Source organism: Lampetra fluviatilis, chromosome 7 (assembly GCF_964198595.1).
Source record: "Lampetra fluviatilis chromosome 7, kcLamFluv1.1, whole genome shotgun sequence".
Taxonomy (NCBI): domain Eukaryota; kingdom Metazoa; phylum Chordata; class Hyperoartia; order Petromyzontiformes; family Petromyzontidae; genus Lampetra; species Lampetra fluviatilis.
The window spans coordinates 16,755,769-16,768,272 of NC_136281.1; the positions used below are offsets into that span (position 1 = coordinate 16,755,769).

The 12,504-nt window shown below is 45.0% G+C and overlaps 1 protein-coding gene across 5 annotated transcripts in view; it reads right to left on the bottom strand.

Annotated features, from left to right (window-relative positions):
* Positions 1-11,915, bottom strand: part of WDPCP (WD repeat containing planar cell polarity effector) — a 35,435-nt gene extending 23,520 nt beyond the window's left edge. The window contains exons 1-6 of one of the 5 annotated variants that reach the window (XM_078858711.1): positions 11,747-11,915; positions 4,858-5,046; positions 2,559-2,628; positions 820-864; positions 621-674; positions 253-323 (exon numbers count right to left, since the gene is read on the bottom strand). In XM_078858711.1, the coding sequence (XP_078714837.1) occupies positions 253-323; positions 621-674; positions 820-864; positions 2,559-2,619 (231 nt within the window). In that variant the 5' untranslated portion in view covers positions 2,620-2,628; positions 4,858-5,046; positions 11,747-11,915. Of the gene's footprint in view, positions 1-252; positions 324-620; positions 675-819; positions 865-2,558; positions 2,629-4,724; positions 4,743-4,857; positions 5,047-11,746 lie in introns of those variants that run through there. The other 4 variants (XM_078858710.1, XM_078858714.1, XM_078858715.1 and 1 more) reach the window with 4 other exon arrangements.
* Positions 11,916-12,504: the final 589 nt, after the last annotated feature.

The following is a 12,504-nucleotide window of genomic DNA, read 5'->3' on the forward strand; positions in this document are numbered from 1 at the left end:
TAACCACACAGTTTAAACAATGAGCGACTTGTACTCCAGTACTCCAGTATTATGAAGTGGCTTTAGCAGAGGAGTTAAACACTCACGCACAAAACAAAAATATCTATAAATAATTTTCAGCTACCTGTATGCTTTCCTATGACATCCTCCCTGCCGATGAAGCTCGTATTGCGTGGGCAATTAAGGAAATGGGGAAAGGCCAGGCCCAGTGGCCACGCAGTGCATTCTGGGTTTTTGAGAATGTGTTTGCACCTCCAGGTCCTTGAGAGTTTCGCGCAGTTTCTCCGGCCGCTTGTTCTTGGGAACCCACGTGTAGTTGCGACCTGGGTGACACAGGAGTTTGCCTGACAGCTCAGCTTAGCTCCGGGTATAAACCAACAATAAAAAAACACCAATTAAAAAAAGCCGCACATTCGCTGCGACGCTCATAAAATAAAAGACCGATTGTGCAAGCTACGTGCGTTGGAAATTTGTTTTTTTAATTGTAATCCTCAACTTGTGATTTATCACGCACTCTCGAACAATCTGTTAACTGTTTCAAAAAGGCTCTCTCTTGTGAGTGTGGTTTCCCCCCCCCCCGCTCAACGTGGGTGTTGGAACGTGAAGGAATTCCACCGTACTCTCGGCGTAGCGCTGCTTGTCCTCCAGATAGAAGAAATCGCTGGTCGGGGGAACTGCACGGCAAAACCACATGTGTGCAGGGCTCAAAACGATGCGCGGATTTCACAAAACAAGCAATTTATTGATAAATCTTTTCAAAAAGTACAAATTGTTACCGCACGGTAACAACATAAAAAAAACCCAAAGACATCCGCATACCTGCCTCGCCCTTCTCGTGATAGTGGAAACAGCCGATGTCGGTACCTTGCAAGAGAAAAGGTGGGGAAAGGAGAAAAAAACGCCAAGCTAAATTGAAGTGGTTTATCTAAATTGCAATCCAAGGCGTTCACCTCAACGTTACATGGCGGGCAGCTGTGGTCAGGCGTCCATGCAGTCCAATGCCGCGTTTTTTTAAATTATAGATTTCGGGAGAATTACCGCACGTGGGAATGCGAGCGGGGCAATCGGTGGTGCAACAAAGCACCGGCAACATGGACACCCTTGTGGGAATCGAAAACGGAAAAACCCCAACAAAACAAAACCGACAATGAGCCGGCTGGGGGGTTCGCCCGGTCATGCCAACGCAAAGCCAGGCTTGCAGACATCCATGGGAATATGAATTACGTACAGAGCGTATATATTAATACAGACAAAGATCCCCTGTATAGCCTTCACAGACTGTTGGGGCAAATGGTGTTAGGAGCATTGAAGGACGGAACCGAAAACGAGGGGTCGGGTGGACAGCACTATACCCGGCCGTCTTTATCTCCCTAGTGGCGACACACCGCACCAGGTACTCATTTGAGGCTGAGTCGACCAAGGGGAACAGCACCGGTTCAGATAATCACCACTGGTGTTGGTGGCTGCGAGCAAAAGTTGAACTTGGATTCGTAGCGCAGAGCGATAACCGTTGCGCCACCGCTCATCACATTCATATACACACACAGACAGTAACACACACACACTGCCGAGAAAAGCACCCTCGTCCGTGCGGACCTCTCCGCCCGGAAAGATTCCTGCGCGCAGCGAGCGTCTGATGGTCTCAGCCCTTTCACGGGCAGCTGCACAAACAAATTGCGCACTTTGAGGCCAAGCGGGTGGTTTAGGGAGGACAGATATGGAAGCACATGCCTGTAATCTGGGAGATGTATAGTTCATACACACACGCACAAATATGTTGTGGAAGTTGGCCCTAGAGGGCCTCCTTCACCCAGCTCAGCACGGGAGCCACCGGGACAGGGCGGCATGAAGATGATCACAAGCAGGTTGTTGACTAGTCATGGTCAACAATTTAAGACACACAATGGCCGACTCGTGCAAATTATCAGGTGACTGAGGCTAAAATGGAATGGGAGCTCATACAAAGAGGTGTATTGTCTCGTGTGAAAAGACTGTTGGGGCAAGTGCTGTTTGTAAGCTTAAAGCAAGCAGGCAATACAAGGAAAGGTGAGGCCAAGCCCCACGAATATTTGGCCACCTTTGACCCCACAGATCTAATGTTAAACACATCGGACAAGGCAATCAATTTAGGATGAGCTGACCTAGGAGGAGTCCGAACAAGTCTGAATGGCACTTGTTGTTGACCTTATCCATGGCTGGGTGGCCGGGATTGCAGCGCAGTGCACAAACAGCTGCACAACCACTCCCTAAACTGCTACTCCAACACTCAAACATATCCACTCACACACACATAAACCGACATTCAAATTGAAACATTTCACATTCTATAATGTTTCACTTTGAGTTTAACCCTGAGCTGCTCACCTATTGGTGATCCACACTAGATTCACAAGCAAAATGCTAAATGAGTTTGGAAACGTGGCCAGAGATTGCACTAGGCTGGCTGGTATTGTAGCAAAGAGCAGTCCCAGTGACACATTGCTTGTACCACCCAGCCGTTTTCCGAGCTGGCAGTTGAAGACGACAGGGCCCAGTCATGCTGTGCTGCTCCTCCATACCTTTAACGGCGAAGGAATTCTTCATCGTCCAGAGACGCAGCTCTGCGTGGAAGTACGCCATCCGAGAGCCCTGCAAAAGGCAAGCGGCACACGGCGGCGCCAGTTCACGTGGCTGCTGCAATTAAAATCAGGATGCATGCTGTATGGGCCCAATCCACATGCCGGCGAATGTATTCCTACAAAATATTTGGAAACGCCGTGAAAAAGAATGTCACCGCCAATGGAGCAATGTGCTTTGGCTGTTTCCTCGACCTGTGACTCTGGGCCCAAATACACAGTTACTAAGTGAGCACACATTAAGAGGTGAGGCCACTGACCACAAGAGGTTGAGTTTGAATCTCGGGCAGGGCTAATTCAGCCTCGTCACCGTCATCCGGTGAGGGTTTGGTAAAAGGAGCACCTCCTGTTCAGGCTCGACGATAAACTGGTCCCTGCCACATGAATATAGTTTCCACCACTGGATCAGGACCACGGATGGAGATTAATTCTGTGCAGATCTCTTGAGAGCATGGAGACCCTTAAAGATTCATGACTTGGTAATATACTTAATGTGTCGGAGTTGGAGACTGATTTCAACATTTTTATATTGTTCGGGTAAATATACATTCACGTATAATGATTGGTATAGTGAGTGATAACAGTCGTGTGTTAATTCCTTCAGTAGATAGAACGTATTCTTCGGGGCTTTCGGTAAAGTAACATAGATAGGTTAAAAGCAATTAACAAAAACTACGACGTTTTGATCGCAATACAAGCGGTCGTCATCAGAAAAAGGGGGTTATAGCCTCTAAAGGCAAACTGTTTATAAAGGTTTGAAATGGGTGTAGCCCAAGTGTCATCAGCATGGGCGGGGCAGCTGATGTTAATGTCAGTGATGGTACTCGTAGAGGGCAACGACGACGCTGGTGGTGGGTTTCCACCAATTAAAGGGCTGCCAAGTAATCATTGCACCTCGCCTTACACACTCTCACGGCTGACGGTGGAGGTTGCTGCTAGAGGTGATGGTCCTCGTAGAGGGCCACGGCGGCACTGGTAGTGGGCTTCCACCAGTAAAGGGCTACTGCTAGTGGCGATGGTAGTAGTGGGCATTGATGGTCCAGGTGGTGGACCACCACCAATTAAAGGGCTGCCAGGACTACAATGGAAACATTACAGCCAGTTATGACTTAAACTGGTTGATAACGTCCTTCCAGTGATTGCTGAGTTTGTACCCATCTTCTCGGTTGAAATTGTGTCTATGTCTGTATATATGGATGGCTTCATGAACGAATTTTTGTTGATAGCCAGTGGGTTTGCAAAGTACCTTCGTCTTAGAGAAATCAATTTCGAGTGAGCCCACCGCATTCAAACAATGATCAGCCACAGCCGAGGTATTGGTCCTACCGTGTTTTAGACCTGCCTTATGTTCACGAACACGGTCCAAGACATGTCGCTTAGTTTCCCCAATGTAGCTACTGCCCCAGACACAGCTTACTTTGTAGACGCCGGGGTATTGCATGTCAGGGATCACATCCTTCACAGATGGGATCAGATCACGAATTTTACGTACTGTGTGTACTGTGTTAAATCGAACCTGGATCTTGTGTTTGCTCATGATTTGGGAAATATTTTTGGTGTCTGATGATAATTATAATGATGCACGGTATTTGTGACATTCCCAAAAAGTAGTCTGCAACGTTAGTGAATTAATAATTTAGGCATATCCAAGTAACACTAATTTTCTAATATCCCTTCATTTAATACACCCTGGAAATAATAGGACAAATTTTCTGAAACATGCTAAGAATAACTTTCCTCTTCCTGAATCTCTCACCAGCACCACTTCATAAAAACATGACATTTTTAACCTCCAAGTCAGTTTATAAATGGCCAGAAGCCAACAAAACATGCCAAGGCACAAAGCATCCCCACTAGATCCTTCCTGCGCCATTGTAGACTCACTTTTTGGAAGCGGGCAGGGGTCCAGTACAGAGAGAGGGAGAAATCTAAACGGCTTTGACTGAAAATATAATAAAAAGTTCACAATGCATGCCACGCACCGACGGCGACATCGATGCGCCACGGGGCACGGCTCTGCCCACTTTTTTGGGCAGCAGTCGTAATGAAGGAATTTTGTATTTTATACGTTTCATTATTATTATTATTATTGATTTAAAGTGCCCGTGCCTTTTCAGCCGCATATCCGTCCACAGCCCCGGGCTCGCACGGCCACGACAAAAGCGTTCCGGGGACGCTCCCCTCGGGCCCCTTCCTGCCAGCCAATTAGCGCAGGGCGAGAGACGAACAAAAAAAAACTCACAACAAGGGGCCGCGAGACGCCAGGGCCTTTGATCGGCCGAAAAGCGTGGAGCAGTGGGGGGCGGGGGGGGGGGCGGGGCCCAAGGGCCCCCCTTCGGCCGCGCACGCCAGCATGACCCACGCAGCCGCGACTTCCGACCCCTAGGTCAGCACTGGGCTCCCTGGCAGGGCGCCGCAATGAGAGTAATTCCTGGTGAGAAGCAGAGATCAAGGATGCAACAAGTCACCCAGAAGATGCGAGTGCTTTCAGTTTTTCTTAAGAAACGCGACACGCTGTCTGGTGATGTACACAAACTACTCGCCGTAAAAAAATATTCACAAAATTATTCTAATTTGCAAAGGAAAATGGGAATACCACAATAAGAAATTACCAAATAGTATTAGATTGATAAAACCATAAAAAAAAAGTTGTTACCTAATTGCAGTCTGATAAGAGCATGGCTGTTGCATTACACACATTTGACAATTTATTCATTAGCTAACGCAAGTTTACAGCACAGCCTACAACAAAAACATCACTTGATGTGTTTTATGTGACTCGTCTTTTTCTATGAAAGCATGTTGCAATATCGAAATAATAAAGTGGACTGATATTATAAAGCACATCAAGCCAATGGTCACCAACACAGGAGGCTAACTGACGATGTTGGGAGTGCAATAGGGACTTACAATTACAAATGCAGTCTTTTTTCCCATGTGGTGCATGTATAATATATTTTTCTCAAACGCATAATTGGTTCTTAAACAACGTGCACGTGCCATAAGTTTCTGACCCAACGTTAACTGATGAATGAATAAGTCGTCAAGTCCCGAGCGTCCAGGATAAAGCAGGGTTGGTCACCGACTTTGACGATGTGGGTCCTTCCGTGCATGCACCGTGCCACACAGCAGTGGCTGTGCTCCGAAATGCACGACAGATGTAAGTTGTTGTTGTTGTCTATGATGAACCCACTTTGCATTAAACTAGAGTTCTGCACGAGTACAACTTCCACATCATAGAAAATTGCTCTTTCAATCACAAAGCACATTATGTAATTTATTACTTGAGTTCAATGTGTAATAACATTTTTGTTTGTGTTAAACATCTTGCGAAATTGTATTGTAAAGAACACAAATTGCATATTTATTCAATGAATGAAATAATTAAATAATGGAGATGTATGTAGAAATCCAATTTCTTTCGAAATGGAAATATGTTTCCAATACAACAATGCTCATATTTTGATAAATGTTACTCATGAGGCCGCTTTAAACAAAAATTCATTTTCTGTAAGCATCTAATGAATAACAAGCTTCAACAAATGCTGTGTCGCTGACCTACAGAATTCCACTTCAGCTATACTGAATGAGGTCAAGGACCCCATTGACCACCGACTTCAGAAGAAGCTGTCCAAATGTGAAGCGCCAGTGGTTAAGATGTTTGGGTACCGATAAATCTAAAGTTTAATCTGAAAACAAAGGCACCTGTCTGCAATTCTTAAAGATTTGGCTGCTTCCAGGCTCCTCTATTGAACCCTACTCCCACTCTCAAGTTCATCTGATGGGTTGTCATCCACCTCCAATGATAATAAAACATCTAAAGCCAATGTAAACTAAGGTAACATATTAACTTGTCTTGTGCAATTGACTCATCATTTCATCAGAAGTCACAGGTCTCTTTTCTGCTATTGTTGTATCTCCTTGCCTGCCCTGGTGACACCACGCTCATTTTTGTCCTTCCCACGCACCTCCGATTAGCACGGTTGGCTACGTACGGTGCGAGAGAAGTTCAACGTACACACTTACGTGCCACAGTTCACACAGGTGTGTGACTTACGTGAACCGCTCGTCGTAACGTGACGTTTTTGGTCCACAAGCGACGCACGGAGGAGCCACCTCGGATTTCCCAGGGAGTCCACGTTGGACACGAGCGACTGAAATGACGACCGCTCTTACTCGTGTGACTATGACACGCTGGACAGAATACGCACAATGAGAGCATGTGGGAAATCCCACACTGCCTCCACGCTGTTTCACTTATGCAGTTGTAGTAAGAGCCTTCGTGATGTACACGTACGGTCACCGCACGCAAAGCCGTCATTTTCCGTTGTGTTTATTTCATTTGGAGGTAGTTGCGATAATTGTAATGGTTTGAGGCTCAGTTTCAGTGGCGAAGGATAATCTGTTGTGGGCAAGGGCTGAATTTGTCAGCGCAACAGTGCCACGCGCTGGCACGTTCGGGTACTACGCTGTATCAAAGATGAAGGTGCAGCCCTGCAATTGCTTGTTCAGGACACTGCTGGGAGAAGGGCCTCCCACTAGACGGAGCTCTAGAGGACCTCATTAGAGGGTATCTTTGCCCACTTTTCCAAACTAGCCAGACATCTTGGAAGAGGCTGGAGTGCCTGCACTATACCAGGCGACACGCACCCTGCTGATTTGCCTGTGGTGTACCAATCGACACTGCTGGATGGACAGAGGCTGGAGGATTGAAAGAGACTTTCCGATTGTTTTAACTGCCATGCTGGGAGACCGAACCAGCGTCTTCTAGAAGTTGTCTCCTAACAATGACACCACAGCAGCATCCTTACTAGGCTCTGGACTGCACCATATGGTCGGAAATAAGTTTAACATGTAGGCTTTCGCGACAAATATCATCCATAATAGTTTTTTTTTTAGGTTAGATCACATAAATATATCGTTAAACCCGTCACCACCCGACACAGCCATTTAGTAAGGTTTGTCACATAAACAGAACATGCCAATTCGCTACTAATACAGCAGACCGGTGTGTTGGAGAGCAAATCCACAACATTTCCATTTATTACTGGCGAAACGTCATACTCAGATTGTAAATGTTATGGATATTTACGCGATCTAACCCAAAACATACAACAATTAAGTGACATTGTGCAAAAGCGGTAATTCCCGTTGGCCAATGACAAGAGCACAATTGTGCAGTTTCACATTTATGCATTCAAGGCAGAAATTGACACCGGAGTCCTATAACTGGATGAGTGAGCAAGAATTAGAGCGGTAATGCAGTGTGTGTGTGTGGCCAATGGGCGATGCAGGGGCAGGAAAACATATGATCACCGTGGCCTACGCCAATAGGGCCTGGGTGCCGAGCGAGGAAAATGGAAGGGAGGAGCCACGTGCTCGCTGCGTGGGTTGGCCGTGCACTTTGGCAGTGATTTAAAATGGGAACATTGTATTCAAAGAAATAATTATATAAAAGCAGCGGATTAAATTCTCGTGTTTGCGCAATAATTCCCAGGGGCTGGTCCAAATCACTTTAAAACAAAGTATACAAAAAATGTTTCTCCCACCACATTCATGACTTTGTTTTAAGCCACACATTTCTGTACCAATCAAAATATGATGGATTAAGAGGTCTATTTTTTTTTTATAAATCAGGATGTGGTTAAATTTAATATCTTTTTGTCAAAATAAGCAAGCAGTCATTGGGTGGCCACTGCAAGCCTGACATCCTCCAAAGGATCGGCTTGGCTGCATCCATTATGCCACAATATCTGGCCTCAACGTCGCTTCATCACGTCGACCGAGATGTAAATGAACAAGGCTTGCGTGATGCCGTGATGCCAGTCTTACTGATTGGCGATGAGATGTGGACTTCTCCTGCAGTCAGACTTAAACAGGCTGCAGGCCTTCCTGCCACATGCGGTGCGAGTGACAGCTCCTTGGCACCAGATGGTTTGACTTTTATACTCTTTGGTTCTTTCGGTAAAGTCACGTAGTTCATCTTCTTGGTTCTTTCATAGGTGAACAAATAAGAATTACATAAAACATTTTTTTATAGAAATAACTAAATCTAGTTTTATTTTATTTTTTATATTATTATTATTTTTCACCTACGTGACTTTACCGAAAAAAACAAACGGTATGGATCCTTGCAGTCACGAAAACTTCAAATCTGGTTTGACTTTTGTCGCAATACTGACGTCTAGTCAAGGAGGACTGGTCTTCCTGCTATGATGGACAACATAATCTGCTTAAGAAACATCCATCTGTGTGGCAACATTGCAAGAATGGAGGACTACTTTTATCCATCCAGGTAAAGAGTGGACCTCCACCGTCTCCATCACAGCATCATCGAGACAGCTGTCCAGAGGACTCATGAGTTTGTCAGATCTGTCATGACACCGGCCTAACCTTGCAGAAAGCATTCTACAATCCAGTGGAACGTGGACACTCTGATTGGTGCAACAAACCTTCATCGCGTGGGTATTTTTGACAATGATTTCAAAACATTTTGATTTCCGTGTCGTTCATGTGAATTGTTTGACCGCATAGCGTCATTCATGCATATTGCAACTTCAACAAGCTGAACAATGTGAACAACTTTAACATCTAAAATGGTACAGAAACACCACAGAGATACAACACAAACACGATACAGGGTACGGAAGTGAACATGATATGAACCAAATGGGGCGACAGTAAACATTGAACTTCTTAACATCAGCAACCATATTTGATCAAGTTGGTCTGTGCGAGCTCGTGAAGAGGTGAAGCCCAGGACTAGCTCAGACATCACTTGCCACTGATGTTAGTCATGGCCAGGAATGAACTCTGGCCTCCAGGTTCATATGAGAGTATACTTTCCACGATGACACTGTTCGCTAGCCACCAATCGGTGGGTTTTAGATCAGTGAACACATTCACATAATGCTAAGTAAATATTTCTCTACTGACAAAGACAGTAAAAATTGTTACATGATAATATATGACATTTTCTTTTTAAACACATTTTGAATGACATGATTTCCTCGTTCAGTGCAGCTTTAACAATAAATAATTTCACAAGTCGAGTCTGAATTACTTTACCTGTTAATTAATTGCCTTGAATCCTGATAAAGTTTTAAAACTCGACACGTTCGATTCAACTCCGTGCAGTTTTTCGAGGCAAGATCAGACCTAAACTCTGCTGCCCGTAGGCTTATCTACATAGCAACGACCTCACGGCATTAAAGTTTCAGAGTGCAGACGGCGAGCATGAAACGGAACCGCCCAATTACATTACTTGCAGTTCCTGGGCAACTCGCTCGCTATTGTTTGCCAGAAACACAACACGCCGCGCTCTTATCGCCACGGATAGATTACGCGCATTACAACCTCATTACACCAGCAGCGTCAGCACAAACTGCCAGGATGCAACCCAACCGCGTGGAGTTACACGCCACGCTCTCGGTGCGTGGGCACACGCAAGAGGTGCGACGTCCACCTCCCGTGTGCTTCCCTGGCCGCTGTGTACGCACGTAACATGTGCGCGCTCACGGCTCTGCAACCTTCCTTTCGATGTGAATAAAACGGACGCTCAGACTACTTGGGGTGGGAATAAACGGTGTCAGCCATTGGTTATACAAATGTTAGTCACATTTAATGTTTGATCAATGCAGCTTTGTCCCAGAGTGTCCTCACACAAAGTAGTAGTTTAACTCTCATAGTGCTTAGCTAGGTATTATGGGTTTATTACCGCTACCTAATAGGCTATCACTCGAGCATTCAAATAGCTTATGTCCACTAATCCGTGTCCCCCTTAACGTATACAGTGATCGCGTGCAAATGTACCTCAATGAGCCCCCATCGCCTCCTCAATACGTAAACGGGTAAACACACACAAGTGTGAATAACACGGGAGGGATCCCCGATGATCAATAGTCGACCTCAATGAGCTGCTTAGGCTTCATGTTTATGTTGAAACACACACGTCTATTATTAGACGCCACTCTATTTATGACGACACAACACCCTTCATCATCTCCCGTCCATAAATGACGTCACGCACCTAAGGGGGGGTCAGACATTTGTGACGATGTGTGACGAGGGGGGGGAGGGGGTTTTGAGAAATGTAACGTCACGTCAAAATGTGCAACTTTAAATATAAACAACACGTTCTTACTTAATTAAATATAATTGTTATAACACTAATTATGATTAATTTTCATTATTAACTATTTGATTATTTAAATTTACTAAGGTCACCTTTTATATATTCCATGAAGGAGCATTTTGATTCTCCACGGGAGAATTGAGAAGCATACATTTAGTAAATGTTTTGAATGATTGTTATTAAACATTTAGATTTTCATAATTCTACCAGGGCTTTTCATTCTGTGGAATGAATATGTGATTGTTATAATTGTAGTCTCCATTTTGCTTCGTTCTACTACAAAGTTTAAAGTATTTTTTTCATAGTTAGAATTACTTTTAATATTTTATAATTATAAGAGAATTTCAATATAATATTCTGAACATCTGCAGTTTTAGTTAGACGTTGAATAGTGAATTTTGAAGTGAATTTTATGCTAAATTTCATCTTTCCAACGCCACCTTTTAAATAAATGTTTTCTCCCACAACATCAGAGTGCAGCGGCACATTAAATACGCACTACAATGACAATAGTTTAAAGCGATTTGAAGCATGTTTTATTTTTTTTGGGGGGGGCAGAGCTTTGTGAAGTCATATATGAGGGGGGGGGGGTCTGACTTTGTTACGCCGCGTGACGAGGGGGGGGGGGTAAAAAATCGTCCAAAATCGCGTGACGTCATTTATGGACGGCCCCTAACATTCGTAAAACAAGTGACAAGTCAAGAAAATTAAAATCAAAGTAACGCGCTCTACGCACACAGGCAAGCGACGTTAAGACCACCGAGTAACGTTAACTCAGTCACGAAAGCTTTGAATCTAAACAAAAGCAACGCTGTCATGTCCAATGGTTTAATCGGCGACGCAGCGAACAAACCGGTGGGGTGGCCGTTCAGTGTGAGCGGGCGTCAAATGTAAACATTCGGGGGCACAAGCGGCTCTCCTCCGCTGCGCGAGTAACAACATCGAGGCCGTCAACTATTCCGAGTTGTCGCATCGGCGAGGTGACTCACGGCCCTACCTTGATCGCTCGCAGCCGAGGTGGAGGGGACTTGCGAAGTTGCCGCTCGCCTCACGCGGGGTTCATTACAACGCGGACGAGGTCGCGGTTGCCAACGGACGCCATCAAGTTCGGCCCGAGGAATCGATCCGGAATTTCTATTGATTACACCCACGCTCGATCCGCACCGTTCAAATCAATACAGCTCGGTATCGATAGCCTGGTAAGGTTCGATTCTTTTGGGATCGACTCCGCAGTGGTCTGTTGAAGCACGGTCGGGACGCAGAGCTCGCTGATTGGGTTAAGCCGCCCAGAAAGAGGCGGGGTTTTGAGGCTGGTCGACGAGGGATTTGCGAGTGACGTCACAAGGTAGGCGTAAAATCTCCACGGGGATATTGAGCCGCCATCTTAGTCAGGGATATTGAAAACTCGTGTTATTATTGGTTTCTGTGATTATTAAAACATGTAAACTCACACTTGCGTTTTTATCTCGGCGATATAAAAACAACAATCTTATCTACACTTTTTTATTATTGTTGTTCCGTAATTAAACGTTCACTTCTGGGCGTGTTAACTGCTGTAAGATGGCGTAATGTTTCTCGCGGAAATGACGTTATCAACGTCACGGTCACGCAAGCGCGCACTTCAACCTCTACGTTGTATCCATCCGCGCTACAAAGCTCGTTAATTCTAAGCAAAAAAAACCATTAACGTGAACAAAGCATTATTTAAAACACATCTTGTTCAGTCTCCAATAAAAAAAATCCCAAAAATAAAAT